The sequence below is a fragment of the Pinus tabuliformis genome, chromosome 4_1, assembly GCF_031772625.1.
Source record: "Pinus tabuliformis cultivar Carrire ecotype Pingquan chromosome 4_1, CPIR1, whole genome shotgun sequence".
Taxonomy (NCBI): domain Eukaryota; kingdom Viridiplantae; phylum Streptophyta; class Pinopsida; order Pinales; family Pinaceae; genus Pinus; species Pinus tabuliformis.
The window spans coordinates 330,517,508-330,535,490 of NC_142303.1; the positions used below are offsets into that span (position 1 = coordinate 330,517,508).

Genomic DNA, 17,983 nt, shown 5'->3' on the forward strand with positions numbered 1-17,983 from the left:
CTCAAGACAATCCAAGCTCCAACCTCTTATGAGGACTCTAATCCTCAAAGACAATCCAAGCTCCAACCTTGGTCTTAACGAGGCTCCAACCTCTTATGAGGACTCTAATCTGCAAAGACAATCCAGGCTCTAACCTAGTTTCCTACAAGGCTCCAACCTTGCATGAGAACTCCAGTCCTCCGGGGCTCCAAACCTCTCTTCTTGCTCCAATCCTTTAAGGTGGCTTCGATACTGCTTCAATTCTGCTAAAAGCATCTTCAACAAGACTTCAAAAATCTCTTCAAAAATACTTCAACAATGCTTCAAGGATGTCTCCAATACTACTCCAACAATGCTTCACATACTACTCCAAGATTTACTTCAACAAATGCTTCTAGATGGCCTCCAAGATACTTCAAAGTCTGGTTCAATTCAAAGTCAACTTCAACAAAGCATAGAAAGTGTCTCCAAGGCTCTTCATGTTTGCTCAAGTAATACTTCAAAATGTCTTCACAACTGCTCCAAAATTTCCTTCAATGATGCTGTTAAAATTGGCAACTAGGGCCAAACTCCATGTGGGTCATCTTATTAATGGAAGCTGATATTTTTCTTGGATCCTTCTCATCGAGAGGTGTAGGATTGATCTAAATATCATCCGATTTCGATAAGTATTCATGGAGATATAAATTTATTTGTGTCATGGGACAATTCATCAAGGTCGGAATCGGCCAGCAACCAAATAAACCCCACTTGTGCTCAAAGCTTTAGTGTAAACAGAGGTGGCTTTCAAGTCATTTCAACACACTTGGGATCTCTTCCTCTCTGCTTGTCTTTGGGTTTTAGTAGGGGGAGAGATCCTAAGGGATAACACTGCCCTAATCCAGAGGGCAGTAGCCGGAACTGCCGGGAATAACCGGAATTGCCGGAAATAGCCGGAATTGTCGGAACTGCCGGGAATGGCCGGAATTGTCGAGAACTGTTGGAACTGCCGGGAATAGTTGGAATTGCCAAAACTGCCAGGAATAGCCGGAATTGTCGAAACTGCCGGGAACTGCCGGAATTGCTGGGAACTGTCAGAACTGTCGGGAATTGCTGGAACTGCCGAGAAAAGCCGAGAATAGCCGGAATTGCCGAAACTGCTAGGAATTGCCGAAACTGTCAGGAACTGTCGGAAGAGTCGGGAAAAGCCGCAACTGTCGGAACTGTAGGGAATAGCTGGAATTGTCGGAACTGCGGGGAACTGTCGGGCATAGTCAAAACTGTCGGAACTGCCGAAAAAATCCAGAACTGCCGAGAACTGCCGGGAAAAGCCAAAACTACCAGAATTGTCGGGAAAATCCGAAACTGCTGGGAAAAGTTGGAACTGCCGGAATTGTTGGAACTGTCGGAATTTCTGGAACTGCCGGAACAAGCAGAACTGCAGGGAACAGTCAGAACTTCCGGGAACAGCCAGAACTGTCGGAACTGCCGGAACAGCCAAAGCATCTGTCTCTGAAGGAGAGCAGCATGCAAGGGACAACTAACTAACACTGGGACAGTTGTATGGTACTTAGCAGCAAATACACCAAGCATGCAATGTTACAACTAGCATGCAAGGGACAGCTAGCATGCAATAGCAAGCATGTTAAGGACAACAAGCATGCTAGGGACAACAAACAAGCAAGGGACAACAAGCAAGCAAGATGCAGCCAACACATAGGTCAGTATGGCAACATGGTGCAGCAATGGCACATAATGTAATACAGTGATGGGTACAATCATGATTAATGAAGCGTGATGAGATGCAGCATAGTGATGATGGGTGCAGCATGGTGTAGCATGATGACGAAATGTAGCACAACGATAGGTGAAGGAGTCACCTTGGAGAATCAGTTGAAGCAGCGTGTCTTCAACTGATCTCATGTATCATCTTCTTAGAGATGATCTATGCTCTTATCTAGATAAGTCAAAGTGTTGACTTCTGTTGTAAACGTACTCTCTCTCTCTTTGATGAACTATTGAAGAACATATAAGAAGAATTGATCAAGGGTTTCCCCACGTTGGGGTTTGTCCCTGGGTAGCGCCACATCTTGTGTCCTCTTGTCTTGGCTTGTCTTCTGCGATCTATGTTTATGTTCTATCTGCAGTTTACTTTAATGCTGATGTGATTGATAATCTGGAAAAGATATTAAGCTAGCTGTGAAAATTGAAATAAATTGCTCTAAGCATAGAACATACCTAAAACTAACATGGTATCAGAGCTGAGATGAAGACAATGCCCAAGAAAAAGTGAAAGAGCAATCACTGAAGACAGTTGGGAAAGGACAAAAGGATCAGTGGATTCCTCATCCCTCTTCAAATTCACTGAGGGTGAATTCGGAGCAGAGAATATTATCAAAATGGCGCAGCGAAAGTTTCTAATGGCCTACCTAAAGATCACTTCATTGGGAGGTCCAGATCTAAGGGTGGAAGGAAAGGCAGATGCCTTGGTTGCAATAAGTTCGGCCATTATGCGAAGGAGTGTCTGAATGGCAGAGACACATCTCTTGATGAAGATAACAATCATTCCAGGGACATCTTCAATGATCTAAGGAATGACAGGTAATGTAGGTCATCAAGGAAATGGCCGACTCTTCAAGGAAAGCAAGGAACCCCAAGTATGAAGAATCAAATGTTTTTTTTGATAAGATAAAGAAGCGTTATCTTGTATTGGCCCTCTCCTTCAGATTCTTTAGGAATCTGGCTTATGATCGTAGTGCTTCAAGGCACCTCATCGAATAGAAGGGTGCTCACTCGAATTTGGTAGAGACGGAAACAACTGTGGGATTATACTTGGAGTCGATACCACCTATCCGGAAAGGGTGTAAGGAATATTACCCCTCAATTGAATGAGGGTAACTCTATTCATTTACAAGAATCTCTTTTATGTACCTAATCACAAGAAGAACCTAGTGTCCATCTCGGAAATGGAAGTCAAAGGTTTCAGGGTGGCATTCATCGATGGAAAGGTACGTGTTAAAAAAATAGAATTTTCAAAGATGCTTTTTCTCATGGGTTCAGGGTTGGCAATTTGTATCAAGTTGCAGGATGGTCCATTGGGGATCATGTCGATTGACATATCGCATCTATAACACCAGAGGTCTACCTTTGGGGCCCTACCCGATGTGAGTCAGATGGTGATAGCGATGCTTGAATTCAAGAAGAGCATGAAGGTACATGTCTGAGATGTACTAAAGGAAAATCTTATAAGAGGACCATTCCCCTCATGCAGCAGGTCCACAGGTTTGGAACAACCTGAGGAGTTTGAGATTCACAATCGAGAATCTCATGTATACAGGTGGAAGAAATCCCTCTATGGATTGAATCAAAACACCCCGGGCATAGTATGAGAGGATTGATAGCTGTCTGATGAAGCTAAGACTCACTAGGAGTGAAACCGATCCAGACCATTACTCGAAGTTTGTGGATGATAGACCTCGCATACCGGCAACTTATGAGGACGACCTATTTCTAACAGGTTCAGACCCTCTCATTTGTAGAAGTAAGAGGGAGTTGGATTCCGGATGTGGAATGATAAATTGCAAGTCTGTGACTACCTCGAGGATCTTAACTTTCAGAAGTTATATGGTAGTGATGTCGAACCAGATTTGGGAAATGCCTCTGAGTTTCGTAAACTCGTTCGCGTTGATGTTCTTGGTGAACTTCTGTCCGGATATATGTTTTGCAGTTAGCATGGTGAGCTCATATTTGGTTCAGCCTCACTAGATTGGTGCCAAGAATATTCTGAGATATCTTCGGGGCACAATCTCTCATGGATTGAGATACACTGCCGGAAACATGAAACTGCATGATTATTCGAACGCTGACTAGGCAGGCAATGTGGAGGATCACTAAAGCACTTCTCAGCGCTGGTTCTCTTTGGGTTCTGCTTCGATATCATGGATGAGCAGGAAGCAGAAGTCGGTTGCTATAAGCACCGCCAAGACCGAATACATAGCTACAAGTATGATCTCATGTGAAGCTGCATGGTTGCAGAAGCTCTTAAGTGAGCTATTTGTACACATGATGAATACCACTATGATTCTCTCTGACAACCAGAGGGGGGATTCGATTATTGAGGAATCTAGTATTCGATGATTGCTCCAGCAGATAGACATCAGATACTACCTTATCTGGGATATGGTAAGTCAATGAGCGAGGAGGCTCCATCGCATTGAGATTGATGTATAGGTCACAGACGTTTTGTCAAAGCCTCGGGGAAAAGTCAAATCTGTGACTTTCTCGAACGACTTGGAGTCGTTGAGAGACCTTCTTATAAGTGTCCTGCATGTTGCATGCATTGAGCTCTGGGAGATCTGGGGGGCTTGGGGTACTTACTAGAGCAACATATGACCACAGGACGACTCACCCTCCCCTAGTGGTGCGCTATGTACAAGATGACAGGTTCAACCTTCCCCTGTGATACCCTGTGGTGACTGTGGAGCAGGATGATTAGTTCTCTTGTGGGCCGGGATGATTAGTTTTCTCGTGGCAACTATGGAACAGGATGATTAGTTCTCCTATGGGCCGGGATGATTAGTTCTCCTGTGGCAACAGTGGAACGGGATGATTAGTTCTCCTGTGGGCCGGGATGATTAGTTCTCTCATGGCAACTATGGAATAGGATGATTAGTTCTCCTGTGGGCCAGGATGATTAGTTCTCTCGTGGCAACTGTGGAATAGGGTGATTAGTTCTCCTGTGGGCTGGGATGATTAGTTTTCCCATGTCAACTGTGAAACAGGATGATTAGTACTCCTGTGGGCTGGGATGATTAGTTCTCCTGTGGCAACTGTGGGGCAGGATGATTCGTTCTCCTGTGGACAGGATGATTAGTTCTCCTGTCGAGGCATCCTACCCATGCAGTCTGGGACTCATGGAAAGTACCTCTCATCTGATCAATGAGCAGGGAAATGGGGTTAGGGACCATAGTAGTACTATCGATGGACGCATCGATGTATCTACCGTACTCCCTATGCTAGGATGACCTCCATTGATCTGGGATTAATGAAGCTCATCTAGGATCAGTATGAGTGGTTTGAGACACTCTCTTGTGATATTGATCTGGGATTAATAAAACTGACTTCGGCGAATAAGAGTGATGTGACACACTCTCTTCATATGAAACTGACTTCGGGTTAGTAGAGAATGGTATGAGACATTCTCGATCAATTCTTCTTCTTCATGGTTCAACAAAGCAGAGTAGTGCAGGGCACTGGTGGCAGAGATAGTACAGTCGGACATATGGATTAGCAAATGGAGTTCTCCCTAATTGAGAGGGAGTGTTAAAATTGGCAACTAGGGCCAAACTCCATGTGGGTCATCTTATTAATGCAAGTTGATATTTTTCTTGGATCCCTCTCATCGAGAAGTGTAGGATTGATCTAAAGATCATCCGATTTTGATAACTATTCATGGAGATATGAATTTATTTGTGTCATGGGACAATTCATCAAGGTCAGCCAGCAACCAAATAAACCCCACTTGTGCTCAACGTTTTAGTATAAGCAGAGGTGGCCTTCAAGTCATTTCAACACACTTGGGATCTCTTCCTCTCTACTTGTCTTTGGGTTTTAGTAGGAAGAGAGATCCTAAGGGATAACGCTGCCCTAATCCAGAGGGCAATAGTTGGAACTGCCAGGAATAGCCAGAATTGCCGGAACTGCCGGGAATAGCCAGAATTGTCGGAACTATTGGGAACTGCGGAGAATTGCCGGAATTGTCGGAACTGCCGGGAATAGCCGGAATTTCCAGAACTGCCGGGAATTGTCGGAATTGCCGGGAACTGCCGAAACTGTCAGGAATTGCTGGAACTTCCGGGAACTACTGGGAAAAGCATAGAATATCCAGAACTACTGGGAATAGTCGGAATTGCCAGAATTGTCGGGAACCGCCGGAATTGTCGAGAAAAGCCGGAACTGTCGGAACTGCATGGAATAGCTGAAATTGTCGGAACTGTCGGGAACTGCCAAGAATAGCCGGAACTATCGCAACTGCCGAGAAAATCCGAAACTGCAGGGAACTGTCGGGAATTGTCGAAACTGCCAAGAACAGCCGCAACTGCCATGAACTACCGGAACAGCCAGATCATATGTCTCTGAAGGAGAGCAGCATGCAAGGCACAACTAACACACACTGGGACAGTTGTATGGTACTTAGCAGCAAATACACCAAGCATGCAATGTTACAACTAGCATGCAAGGGACCGCTAGCATGCAACAACAAGCATGCTAAGGACAACAAGCATGCTAGGGACAACAAGCAAGCAAGGGACAACAGGAAAGCAAGATGCAGCCAACACATAGGTCAGTATGGCAACATGGTGCAGCAATGGGTACAGTCATGATTAATGAAGCGTGATGAGATGCAGCATAGTGATGTTGGGTGCAGCATGGTGCAACATGATGAGGTGTAGCATGATGACGAAATGCAGCACAACGATAGGTCAAGGAGTCACCTTGGAGAATCAGTTGAAGCAGTATGTCTTCAACTAATCTCATGTATCATGTTCTTATAGATGATCTATGCTCTTATCTAGATAAGTCAAAGTGTTGACTTCTGTTGTAAACGTACTCTCTCTCTTTTGTCGACGCGTTTCGAACCAACCAGTGTGGTTCATCGTCAGGACAAGTTGAAGAACCAATCCAGCTTAGCGTGATTAAATAGAGTGTGCAGAGACTCCAATAGCTATAATGCTAACGGCTAATATTGACCTAATGATCTTGGTCAAACTACTAAAATAGTTAATTAATATTTCGCGAAAAAGCTAAAATAGGTAAATAAAGGAATCCATTGGTAATTTAAAATAAATAGGTATATTATTATTATTATCCTAAATATTAAGAGAATACCTATTTTAATTATGATGGTCAATATATCCCATACTATATATTAATTAATCTATATTTAATTATTATTCCAACATAAAATACACGTAAGGGTAATCAATCCCTATTATTTTTAGAATTTAGTTATACTAGATAATTGTGTGAAGAACCAATCCAGCTTAGCGTGTCATTCCCTGTTCCTGTGGGACCCCTTATATTGGTGAGACTGGTCGCTCTATTAATCAGCGGATTAGCGAGCATTCGGCTGACTTAAGACATGGGAGGACCAAGTCCTCGGCCCTGGCTGAACATGCGGGAAAGACTATGCATCATGTATGTATAGAGGAGGCTCAAGTCATTGCCAAAATTGCGCAGTTTCACCATCGCAAATTTAGAGAGGCCCTGGAGATTGAGAAAAGGCCGAACAACCTTAATAGGGATGATGGCTGGAAGATTAGCAGTTGCTGGGTCCCAGCCCTGTCTTCCTAGCCTCCTCATCTCCTTTTTGTTAGGTCTTAGGGTTTCTGTCTTCCCCCTCCTTAATTTTTCTTTTGGCAGTTTTGTCCTATTATGATGGAGTGTTTGAGTCATTATTAGTTATGAATTAGTTTCGGGCTATTATTGTATTAACCATACCTGTTTATGATACTATTGGGCATATTATAATTAGATTTGATTTTTTAATTTCAGTATTTTAATATTAACCTTAGAATTGAGTTTCCCTTTAACTAATATCTAAAAAACCCGTTTTAAACCTTATAAATAATAATAATAAATAATAATGACTTAGTTAACCTTAATAATTTTAAAAAAATTTAAATATTGATTTGACCTTTAGGTTTAAAGGATAAAATTTACCAATAATATTAGTTATAGTAATAAACATATCAACCCTAGATTATGGTATTTATCTTGTAAGTAATAGTATATTTACCTATGGTCTTAGTTACCTTTAATATTTTATTGGAATAAATAATATTGATCTAATATTGATTATTGACCGTTAGGTTTAAAGGTTAATTATGATATACCATAATATTAGTTATACTATTATTAATAGACTTGATTTTAACAACCCTAAATTATGGTATTTACCTGATATTACTAAATTCTAGGAATAATAATGGTTAACAATTTGTTTGGATTTATTAATTATTAAGAAGATATAGATTTTTTAATAAACTTATATTATTTTATATAACTTATTATTTTGGACCATATATTTAAATAATAAATATGATATATTATAAGAACAGAATAACTTACCAAAGACCATTAAATAATTATCACACAATTATCTAGTATAACTAAATTCTAAAAATAATAGGGATTGATTACCTTTACGTGTATTTTATGTTGGAATAATAATTAAATATAGATTAATTAATATATAGTATGGGATATATTGACCATCATAATTAAAATAGGTATTCTCTTAATATTTAGGATAATAATAATAATATACCTATTTATTTTAAATTACCAATGGATTCCTTTATTTACCTATTTTAGCTTTTTCGCGAAATATTAATTAACTATTTTAGTAGTTTGACCAAGATCATTAGGTCAATATTAGCCGTTAGCATTATAGCTGTTGGAGTCTCTGCACACTCTATTTAATCACGCTAAGCTGGATTGGTTCTTCAACTTGTCCTGACGATGAACCACACTGGTTGGTTCGAAACGCGTCGACAAAAGATTGATTATGTGATTTTGCCGAAGATTATCTAACAATATTATGGATCACAGAAGTCTAAATTCCTTAGTACTCTCTCTCTGTTGAACTATTGAAGGACATATAAGAAGAATTGATCAAGGGTTTCCCCACGTTGAGGTTTGTCCCTGGGTAGCGCCACATCTTGTGTTTTCTTGTCTTGGCTTGTCTTCTGCGATTTATGTTTATGTTCTATCTGTAGTTTACTTTAATGTTGATGTGATTGCTAATCTGGAAAAGATATTGAGCTAACTGTGAAAATTGAAATAAATTGCTCTAAGCATAGAACATACCTAAAATTAACAAATGCTTCAACAAGCTCCAAAGGATCAGCGTCAAGAACCAATTCCAATCTCTAAAAGATGCAAAGATACTGCCCTCAAAAGTCTGCTCCAAAAGTGTCTCAGGTCTGCTCCACAAGAGGTTGATTAAGTCTACTCTAAAACAGAAAGTCACCTTTTTGCGAGCTACAAAAAGTCACCTTTCTGTGAGGTCTGCGAGCTACAAAAAGTCGCCTTTCTACAGTCTGCGAGCTATAGAAATCCCCCTTTCTTTGAGGTATGCAAGCTACAAAAATTCGCCTTTCTACAGTCTGCGAGCTACAAAAAGTCACCTTTTTGTGGTCTGCGAACTATAGAAAGTCGCTTTTCTCTAAGATCTGTGAGCTACAGAAAGTCCCCTTTCTCTGAAGTCTGCAAGCTACAAAAATTTTCTTTTCTGGGAAGTCAGCAATTCATTCAAGGGAGTGTTGAAAAGTGTAACTAGGTTCAGTCTTCATAATGACATGTAAATATGATTTTATGTAATGAAATGTAAAATAAGAAAAATAAATTTATTATGTTGACTTGCTTCATGGGTTTCATGAGCAAGGATTTTTGTTTTTGAGTCAAGACTCCCATTGAGAGTCTTTAGGATTTATTTGTCATCTAGTCATAAAATGTTAGAGTCATTGTCATGTAATGAAGTGATGTTACACTTTGTAAAAGAGTCAATCTTTTCTATGTAAAGTATCGTCCAAGACCTTGTCACCTATTCTCTTCAAGTCGGCCTACAATAATAAAGGAACTCCCTAGAACAAGTCGGCCTACAACGATGAAGGAACTCTCTAGAACAAGTCGGCCTAACCTCCAACAGTCATGTCGGCCTAAAGGACATGGTATGAGGTGTATATATAAGCGCACTCGGCCTCCATTTGTAGCAAGAAACTTGACAAGCTTTCGGTCAAGAAGAAGTGCGAAGAAAGGGTAAAGAAGGAGTGCGAAGAAGGAGTTGCAAAGAGAAGTGCGAAGGAAGGACAAGAAGGTTTCTTCTGGGCATATCGAAGAGAGATTCTTCTGGATCAGCGAAGAAATATATTCTTCTAGGTAGTGCGAAGGAAGGGTTTCTTCTGGGGCAGCGAAGTTTCTTCTGGGCAGTGCAAAGATAGGTTTCTTCTAGGGCAGCGAAAGAGATTCTTCTAGGGCAGCAAAGTTTCTTCTAGGCAGTGCAAAGGTAGGTTTATTTTGGGGCAACAAAGTTTCTCCTGGGCAAGCAAGGGAAAAGGATTCTTCTGGGATGCCGAAATGGAAATCTAGAGACCGAGTTTCTCTAGAGGAGACCAATGAAGACCTAGAGACCGAGATTCTCTAGAGGAAGTCAAGAAGGAGCAGTGTGAAGAATAGAGACCGAGTTTCTCTAGAAGGAGCCGAGGAGAGCAGTTCTAGATCAAGAAGAAAGTTGAGGAAGGGAAGACGCAGAGCATCAAGGTTAGTGACAAGGTTCTTGGGAGGATACTAGAGTCAAGAGTTTGTGTCATGGTCTTGGTACTTATCAATTGAAGATCTAGAAGAAGAATTTTGATTGAGTTTTCCTCTCAAGAGGTGAGAGGTTTTGGCCCTAGCTGACAAGCCTACATACTGTGTCACTTGTCTTTTATTGCGCATATTGGTAATTATCTTAATGAGAAGAACACATTAATAAGCTAACAAAGAGAAGACAATAAGTTAAGAAGTAAAAGTATATCACAAGCAATTATCAATCAAAGAAATCTTGTAACTCTGAATGCCCTAGATTTCTCAACAAGGAGGGCAATGAATCTAGCATAAGATGATCTTAGACAAACAAAGATTCACCAAAAACCAAAAGCTCAAAAACCAGATCCAAATTGAATTCTTTCTTCATGTTTGCTACCAAGTTCATGAGGTATGAACTTCACCTTAGATCGAACTCCTTGTCTTCTTGTCTTGGCCGAGTTGGATGGACAAAATGGAGGAGCATACCTTCTATTTATACTTGTTTGACCTTGTTTTGAATGGACACGTCTCTTGGAGAAGGCTGACTTGTGTTCATGTAGGCCGACATCAAAACCATGTTTCTCTAACTTGTAAATTCAATATCTCTTCAACGAATAGGAGTTAGAGGGTGAGTAAATACTCGTTGCAAAGGGCTTGAAGTCCTCTACAAGCTTATGCAACAATCTTCTTGATACGGTATCTCCTTTGACATCAATAACAAATATTCTTCCAACATCAGATACCAAATGTTATGTGCCAAATAAGTCAGATAGCTGTTGTGGGTGCTTGATTTTATCATAACACTTACAACATGCACAAACATTGCACACCCTTCACTATACATGCATGGTTTCCAAAAGAGACGTCATTTAACAACCTACATCCAACGAAAAGAGGATCATGTTCAAACTTCAAAATTTGTCAATGTGCAGCCAACTTTGTCAAAATAAACTCCAACTATAGGCCCTGCCAATAATTAAATGTTAATTGCACAATTCTAGTTTTGCTAACTTCATGTTTTGAGGGATTGGATTCTTTCTAGGATCCCTTGTTATTATGGTTCTTAAGGGCCTTATAACTCTAACTATACTTAATTCTGCTTGTTGCTCACCTTGTCCTCTCAACCTCTATATTTGAGATACTGCAATGATGTATGGAACTTCAATTATACATGCTTCATAATGACTCACTGGTTGCTACATATACTAAAGAATTTATCCAGTGGTACTTCAAAGTGGCTCCAGTATGTGACATAAACAGGCAATTCACACTATATGAGCATTTGATTGATCCTCAATAAACTTAACACAAACCACAAAAATGGTTAAAGTAAAAGAACTATTTTGGAGCTGTTTATTGGCTTTAAAAGTCTGTCATCTTCAATAAATTGACTAAATAACTGTTAAAGTATCTTTAATAGAGAAGGAGAAACTGAAACTGCAACAAGGAAAATAAATAGAAATTCAAAACAAATAGCACATATGCCACATTAGTGGAAGGGACAAGAAATTAGAAAAGTTAAGTGCGATAGCAAAAGAGAAGAAGAGACCCCCAGCATATCGTTGACCAAGGTTCTGAAATGCATCAACCGTAGAAAGTGATATCTGTGGAAAGCTTGTCCCAAGAGCTAATAAACTAATATCTGCCAATGTATAGTTCCATATCCTTTCTCTCCTGACTCTTTTAGCACCCGTTCCAGGATCCACATAAACAATCTCCCTTGTCTGTTTCACAATATTCTCCATTGAACGAAAGAAGCAAGCAGTTATGGCAGACAACCCAATAAAACAATAAGCAAGGCCCAAAACATATAGAAATGACCGGGTGCCAATCCCAACATTAGTTTCAAAATGAAACAAAAGGTAGCTGTCACATTTATTCTCCAACAAACTTGTTGAATTATCTGGAATGAATCTGACAATGCCACTCAATAAAATGTGCCACCTTTTTCCATCTGAAGAGCAAGATTCATTACTAGAATACATTGCAACCCCTGCAGAAACGGCTTAACCGATTAAATTCAAGAAAGAAAAAATTATCATTATTAATAAACAACAATTAAAGTAAAATCATTTAGATAAACTTATACATTCAAAAGAACAATTTCATAACAAAACAACCACAACGAATTCAACGTCTAAATGGATTTTATCTACAGAAACTTTCCTTCAATCATGGACCATCAAAAAAATGAAGTATCAATAATACCAACTAATGCAACATCTAAATGAATCTTTTCTACAGAAACTTTCCTTTAATCATAGACTTCAGTAATCATTTTAAATCATCAATTGGTTCCAAGACAGTTTTGTTCCACAAAAGAACATAACCAACTTCACAATCCTTGGCAGAAAATAAGGTAGCTAGAGACCAAATGGTCAAATACAGGTAATATCAATGACCAATGCTTTATAATTGAATATGATGACACAAGCCATCCAATTCTACATCTTTACAATATACATGATAGTAAACTGGATCAATGCATGAATAGAATTACCTCTACTTAAGAATTTTGGACTTTCATTTGGTCGCAATTGCTTTGCGTATGTCATTCATTTCTAACAACAATCTAAGAGTGGTTTAGGCCCTACATGATGTTAACTTCTGGGGTTACTACAAAATTATTTACCCATGCTTGGGGAGCTTCATGAGATTTGGGGCACACGGTGTGTGTTCAGCCCCTAGAAGGTTTAACATCGATTGACACAAGAGATAGTCTTTGATGAATTTGCACAATTGAGATAGCTTGCTTAGTGAATGCTTGACCTTAGATGGTCGCTAGCTTAGTATTTTTCCCTTAAATGAGGGAATTCTTTTAACATATTTGTGGACGTCATTCATTGGAACCCCATGAAGGATTCACTAGCTTGGAGAGCACCCTACATGAGACGATGAGCATTGTGCACCTTGGAGGAGGGCATAAGGCACTAGTTGGCACACAGGTTCAATGTGAATGTGCTAGAAGTACTTCGACATATTTCAAAAGTTATTTCTATTTTGTAATTCACTTAAGGAAAAAGCGAAAAGTCTTATATTTAGCTGTTGAGTTTAATAAAGGGCATTTCATGCATTAATGACTTGGATTAATCTCAATTGTAGATCTCATTGAGAGATTGAGGATTGGACAAATTAGGGTTTCGGTGAAAAGCATAAAGACATCAAGATAGAGAGCATAGACACATTTTTTCAGAAAGAATGAGAGAGAGAGAGAGCAAATAAGAGCATCTAGCCATACAAAAGCTAATTTGTACAATTTGTATAGTTGTATGAAATCCACACAATAGGTCATATAGAATCCCTATAGTCCACACAACAAAGTTGTATAGTCGTAAAGTAGCTTTGATGCTTTTTCTTTTTTTTCTAGCAAGTCATACCTCTCCCAAGCGGTTCATACACATTGTTCAAGGTGATTTTCATAACTACGCAGCTACTAGGTTTTTCGCAAACTATGGAGGTTAACTTGTAAGCTTTGTCAAAGGAATGGAAAGCACCCTTGTGAAAATTCCCAACACATGTGCCAACTTGGGGCAACAAGATGGGTGATGCACCACTATCACCTCAATACAATTTTCCCTTCACTTTAGGCCACCTCCTAGAAGATAAATGGATATCCCTATTTGATTAGGTAAACATTTTATTGAATTAATTGCCATGCAATCTTATGATTTATGTAATGTCCCCAACTTTTATATTATCTTGTGATGAGATTCAAAGGAGTCTCCAGAGCTTATATTAGCCAGGTCACAGGAGTTGGATTACATTATTGGTGGACCCAGAGGGTTTTGAGGAGTTCTATGGGGTCTGACTGAGATCACTTGCCATATTTCATCATCAAGATCAATTCTGCACGGTTTGTTTTTGGTTTTGTGCCATTCCGACGATTTACATAAAACAAAATTATTAATAGGCATATTTTAATTAATTACACTTAAGGTTAGTTAATTACGCTTAATTATACTTGAAGGTAAAGGTTCTTCGATTAGTTGATTGAGACAAGCCTGCAATGGGCTACTTGTATGAGACCGTGAATAGGGCCAAAGAATCCATTCGCAGCTACTATGAAGATAAGGGGGATGAGGGGTTTCAGAGACAACAACTCATATGGAAGTGATTGATGAGTGATGGAACAATACACTCCATCATCCCATTCATGCTGCAAGGATCTACATGAACCCTACATTTTCTTACTCTTGTGGCTTCTTATTTGATGCTGAGGTCATGGATGGATTATTCACTTGTGTTCAGAAGATGGTGTCATCTTCAACAGAACGTGCAGAAATATCCAAAGAAATGGAGATATACAAGATGGCAGGTGGCACATTTAGTTTTGACATGGTTGTTGTGGATAGGAAGACTAAAATGCCTAGTAAACTTTAGTTTGTTTCAAATTTCATTGTCTCTTCATACTTTGCTTCAACTTTCAAATTTCAATTTTTTTTTCTTATGTTTATCTTATTTGTTGTAAATGCATGGTGGAGAAGCTATGGTGGCAGAGTACCCAATCTCCAAAAGCTTGTCATTCGAGTGAGCAGTTGCAGAGGAGGAGGAGGAGGAGCAACAGGAGGAAGAGGTGACACCACCTACCATGGTCACCAGTAGTGGACGTGGTCTACCTCCTATAGCTCCTAGTTTTTCAGCTTCTAGAGCACAGCAGAGTCCACTGCCAATGCCAGCGTCAGCGCCTTCTTCATCTAGAGGGAAAGTTGTTACATTTTCTCGCAAGAGGGGCAGAGGAAATCAGTAGTATTAGTTATTTGGTTCATTTCATTGTATATGACATTATGACTCATGATATGAGATACATTATTATATTTTTTGTTGATATTTTGAGGCTAAGTCGGGACTCAGGACTTAGTATTCAGGGCATCGTTGTTATGTGTGATGTAGCACTAGACATGATATTACACATCTTATTATTAGTTCTCTTTTCATATTTATGTTTCAATGCATTTATTTTATGTTGTGGATGCTTTACATATTAAAAAAAATGATTTTTTGTATTTGCCGATTTTTCCCGATTTTTACAATTTTTTCTGTTTTCAGACCCTCACTGATTTAATCCCGGTCGTGATGTTCGCAACATTGTTGTGAAGGGGTTCATACAGCATTGGTGCTATTCATGATTTGCTCAACGAATTTGGGGATTTTCCTTAACGCAGTATTTTCAAAACTATATTCAGCTGCCAATAGGAACTCGGTTCACTAGAGAGGGTAACAGAGTATTATGCAGTCCAACGTCAGTTGCCCATGGGAACTTGGTTCACTAGAGAGATTGACAGAGTATTAAACAGTCCAACTGTTTCCATCTTCAGTGCGGTCTCTTCCACCCAAATGGCATGTTAAAAAGGAATGAGGCCAGATGCAAGTCCTGGGAAAATTGGGCAGAATATAAACCCCTCAAACCTGGCAGCTAAGCTGAAAAAAGTCCATGTTATGTGGTGTAGATCCTGTCTTGGGGGATGTTTAATGCACCACACACACACATAATATATTGACACACAGAGTAGGTTGTTTTAAACTAACTTCGAGTGTCACTACTCTAGAGTACTAGCAATTTGAGGCAGTATCAAAGTAATTTGTCAAGTGATGATAGGTGTGTAACTAGAAGGATGTCAAACGATACACCTGAGATATCGTTAAAGGCACTAAGATTGCGGCTAATTTTAAATATGAGAGCCCAATCTTGATAATTTATAGCAACTCTTATAAAGAAAAAAAACATGGGGTCCTAGGGTCGAGAACTCTTCTAGCCCCAGGCGATCTGGATCCATGAATCAGATTAAACTGCATATAGTTAATCATGACTAACACACAGATGAAAGGTGGCTATAAGTTGAAGCTGCAACGAGGTTTACAAGCAAAGGCAATTCACTACTAACTAAAAATACCAACAAAAAAAACTGTGTCCTATTGCATTTCAAAAATCATACCAACCATGCAATTAATACCACAAATTCCTTAAACCTAAAATAAACAACAACAAAAATTGAGACCAGAGCACACAGCGAAGTCAACTATTTGAATTTTCGCCGGCTTTGATCCTTTCTCTTTCAAAGAATCAATCAACGCATCACGCAGAAAAATTACTTGGCAGAGATTGTATCCTCTTACCCGCTTGCAGAGTAGGTGACTTTTTCTGAATTAAAATCAGGCTACAGGCCTCCGTTGCCCGACTATGGCGCCGTTCCGGACATATAATTGATCAATATTGGGGACTGCAGATATTTTATCATTCGCATTATTTTAAACATGTGATATATTTTTTGAAGTTTTTTCAGCATGTTTGATTTTTGCCCAAGAAAATCGGGTCAGCAATTTAAAATAATAATGCAAATATTTTCACATTCGTATTATTTTAAGCATTCCATAATAATAATAATATTATTATCATTAACCTTTCCAAAATAAATCGGATCAGCAATTTAAAGAATAATGCAAATATTTTATCATTTGCATTCCATATATTTTTTTGAAGTATCAACCGTTTAAAACAAGAATGGCTAAAATTTTAAATATAAATTAGTGATAAAAAAAATTATCGTGAAAATGGTAGTGGGTATAATATGTGGATGTTAGTAGCTTTAAAGGGAGAAGTGTTTACTTTTGTTGGATATTTATGGAATTTGAAGAAGACAAATTTTTAGTCAACTTTCCATTTTTAAAATATAATTGTTACACTCAAAAACACTATAATCAAAAACACTACAATATAAAAAAAATATCACATTACATTGTTAGGTTTTAAATTTAATTTAAAAAGTTAAAATATTAATATAGACTAAATTAAAAATAAAAATATATATAAAATATATATTTTATATTTAATTTTGTTTAGATTAGAATTATATAAAAATATATATGTATAGGGTTGGTTATAATCTTAAATTAAAGCTTAAAAAATATTAGGTTATATTTTAATATTAAATTATTAGGGTATAATTTAATTTAAATATAATTTAACATCGAAATAAATTTTGTCTTTTAGGACTTTGTTATTTTCGATAATAGATTTTATGCTCTTAAACGAATTTAATTTCCATATTTCTAGAATTTAAAGAAGACAAATTTTCAGTGAACTATCAATTTTTAAAATACAATTATTACACTAAAAACACTATAATATAAAAGAAATATCACATTACATTGTTAGGTTTTAAATTTAATTTAAAAAGTTAAAATATTAATATAGACTAAATTAAAAATAAAAATATATATATTATATATTTATTTAATTTTGTTTAGATTAGAATTATATAAAAATATATATGTATAGGGGGTTGGTTATAATCTTAAATTAAAGCTTAAAAATATTAGGTTATATCTTAATATTAGATTATTAGGGTATAACTTAATTTAAATATAATTTAACATCGAAATAGATTTTGTCTTTTAGGACTTTGTTATTTTTTATAATAGATTTTATGCTCTTAAACGAATTTAATTTCCATATCCATTAGATGCACGAAATCTAGATGTTTTTCAAAATTTCATTAATCCTTCATTGTAATTTTGTTTTTGCGGAGTTGAGTACACAAGTAAGCTGAAGAACCCTACCAATATTGTGTTGGCTATGACTTGAGTAAATATTTTTGTGGAAGAATCCTACACACAACAATAATTTGAAGGCCCCATTTTGATTTTCAGTAGAGAAAACTAAATTATAGTTTTATAT

General features: G+C 38.0%; 1 protein-coding gene across 2 annotated transcripts in view; it reads right to left on the minus strand.

Annotated features, from left to right (window-relative positions):
* MHX (magnesium/proton exchanger) overlaps nucleotides 1–16,612 on the minus strand; it is a 375,411-nt gene extending 358,799 nt beyond the window's left edge. The window contains exons 1-2 of one of the 2 annotated variants that reach the window (XM_089419722.1): nucleotides 16,423–16,612; nucleotides 11,858–12,301 (exon numbers count right to left, since the gene is read on the minus strand). In XM_089419722.1, the coding sequence (XP_089275848.1) occupies nucleotides 11,858–12,293 (436 nt within the window). In that variant the 5' untranslated portion in view covers nucleotides 12,294–12,301; nucleotides 16,423–16,612. The remainder of the gene's footprint in view (nucleotides 1–11,857; nucleotides 12,302–16,422) is intronic. The other variant, XM_089419723.1, reaches the window with a different exon arrangement.
* Nucleotides 16,613–17,983: the final 1,371 nt, after the last annotated feature.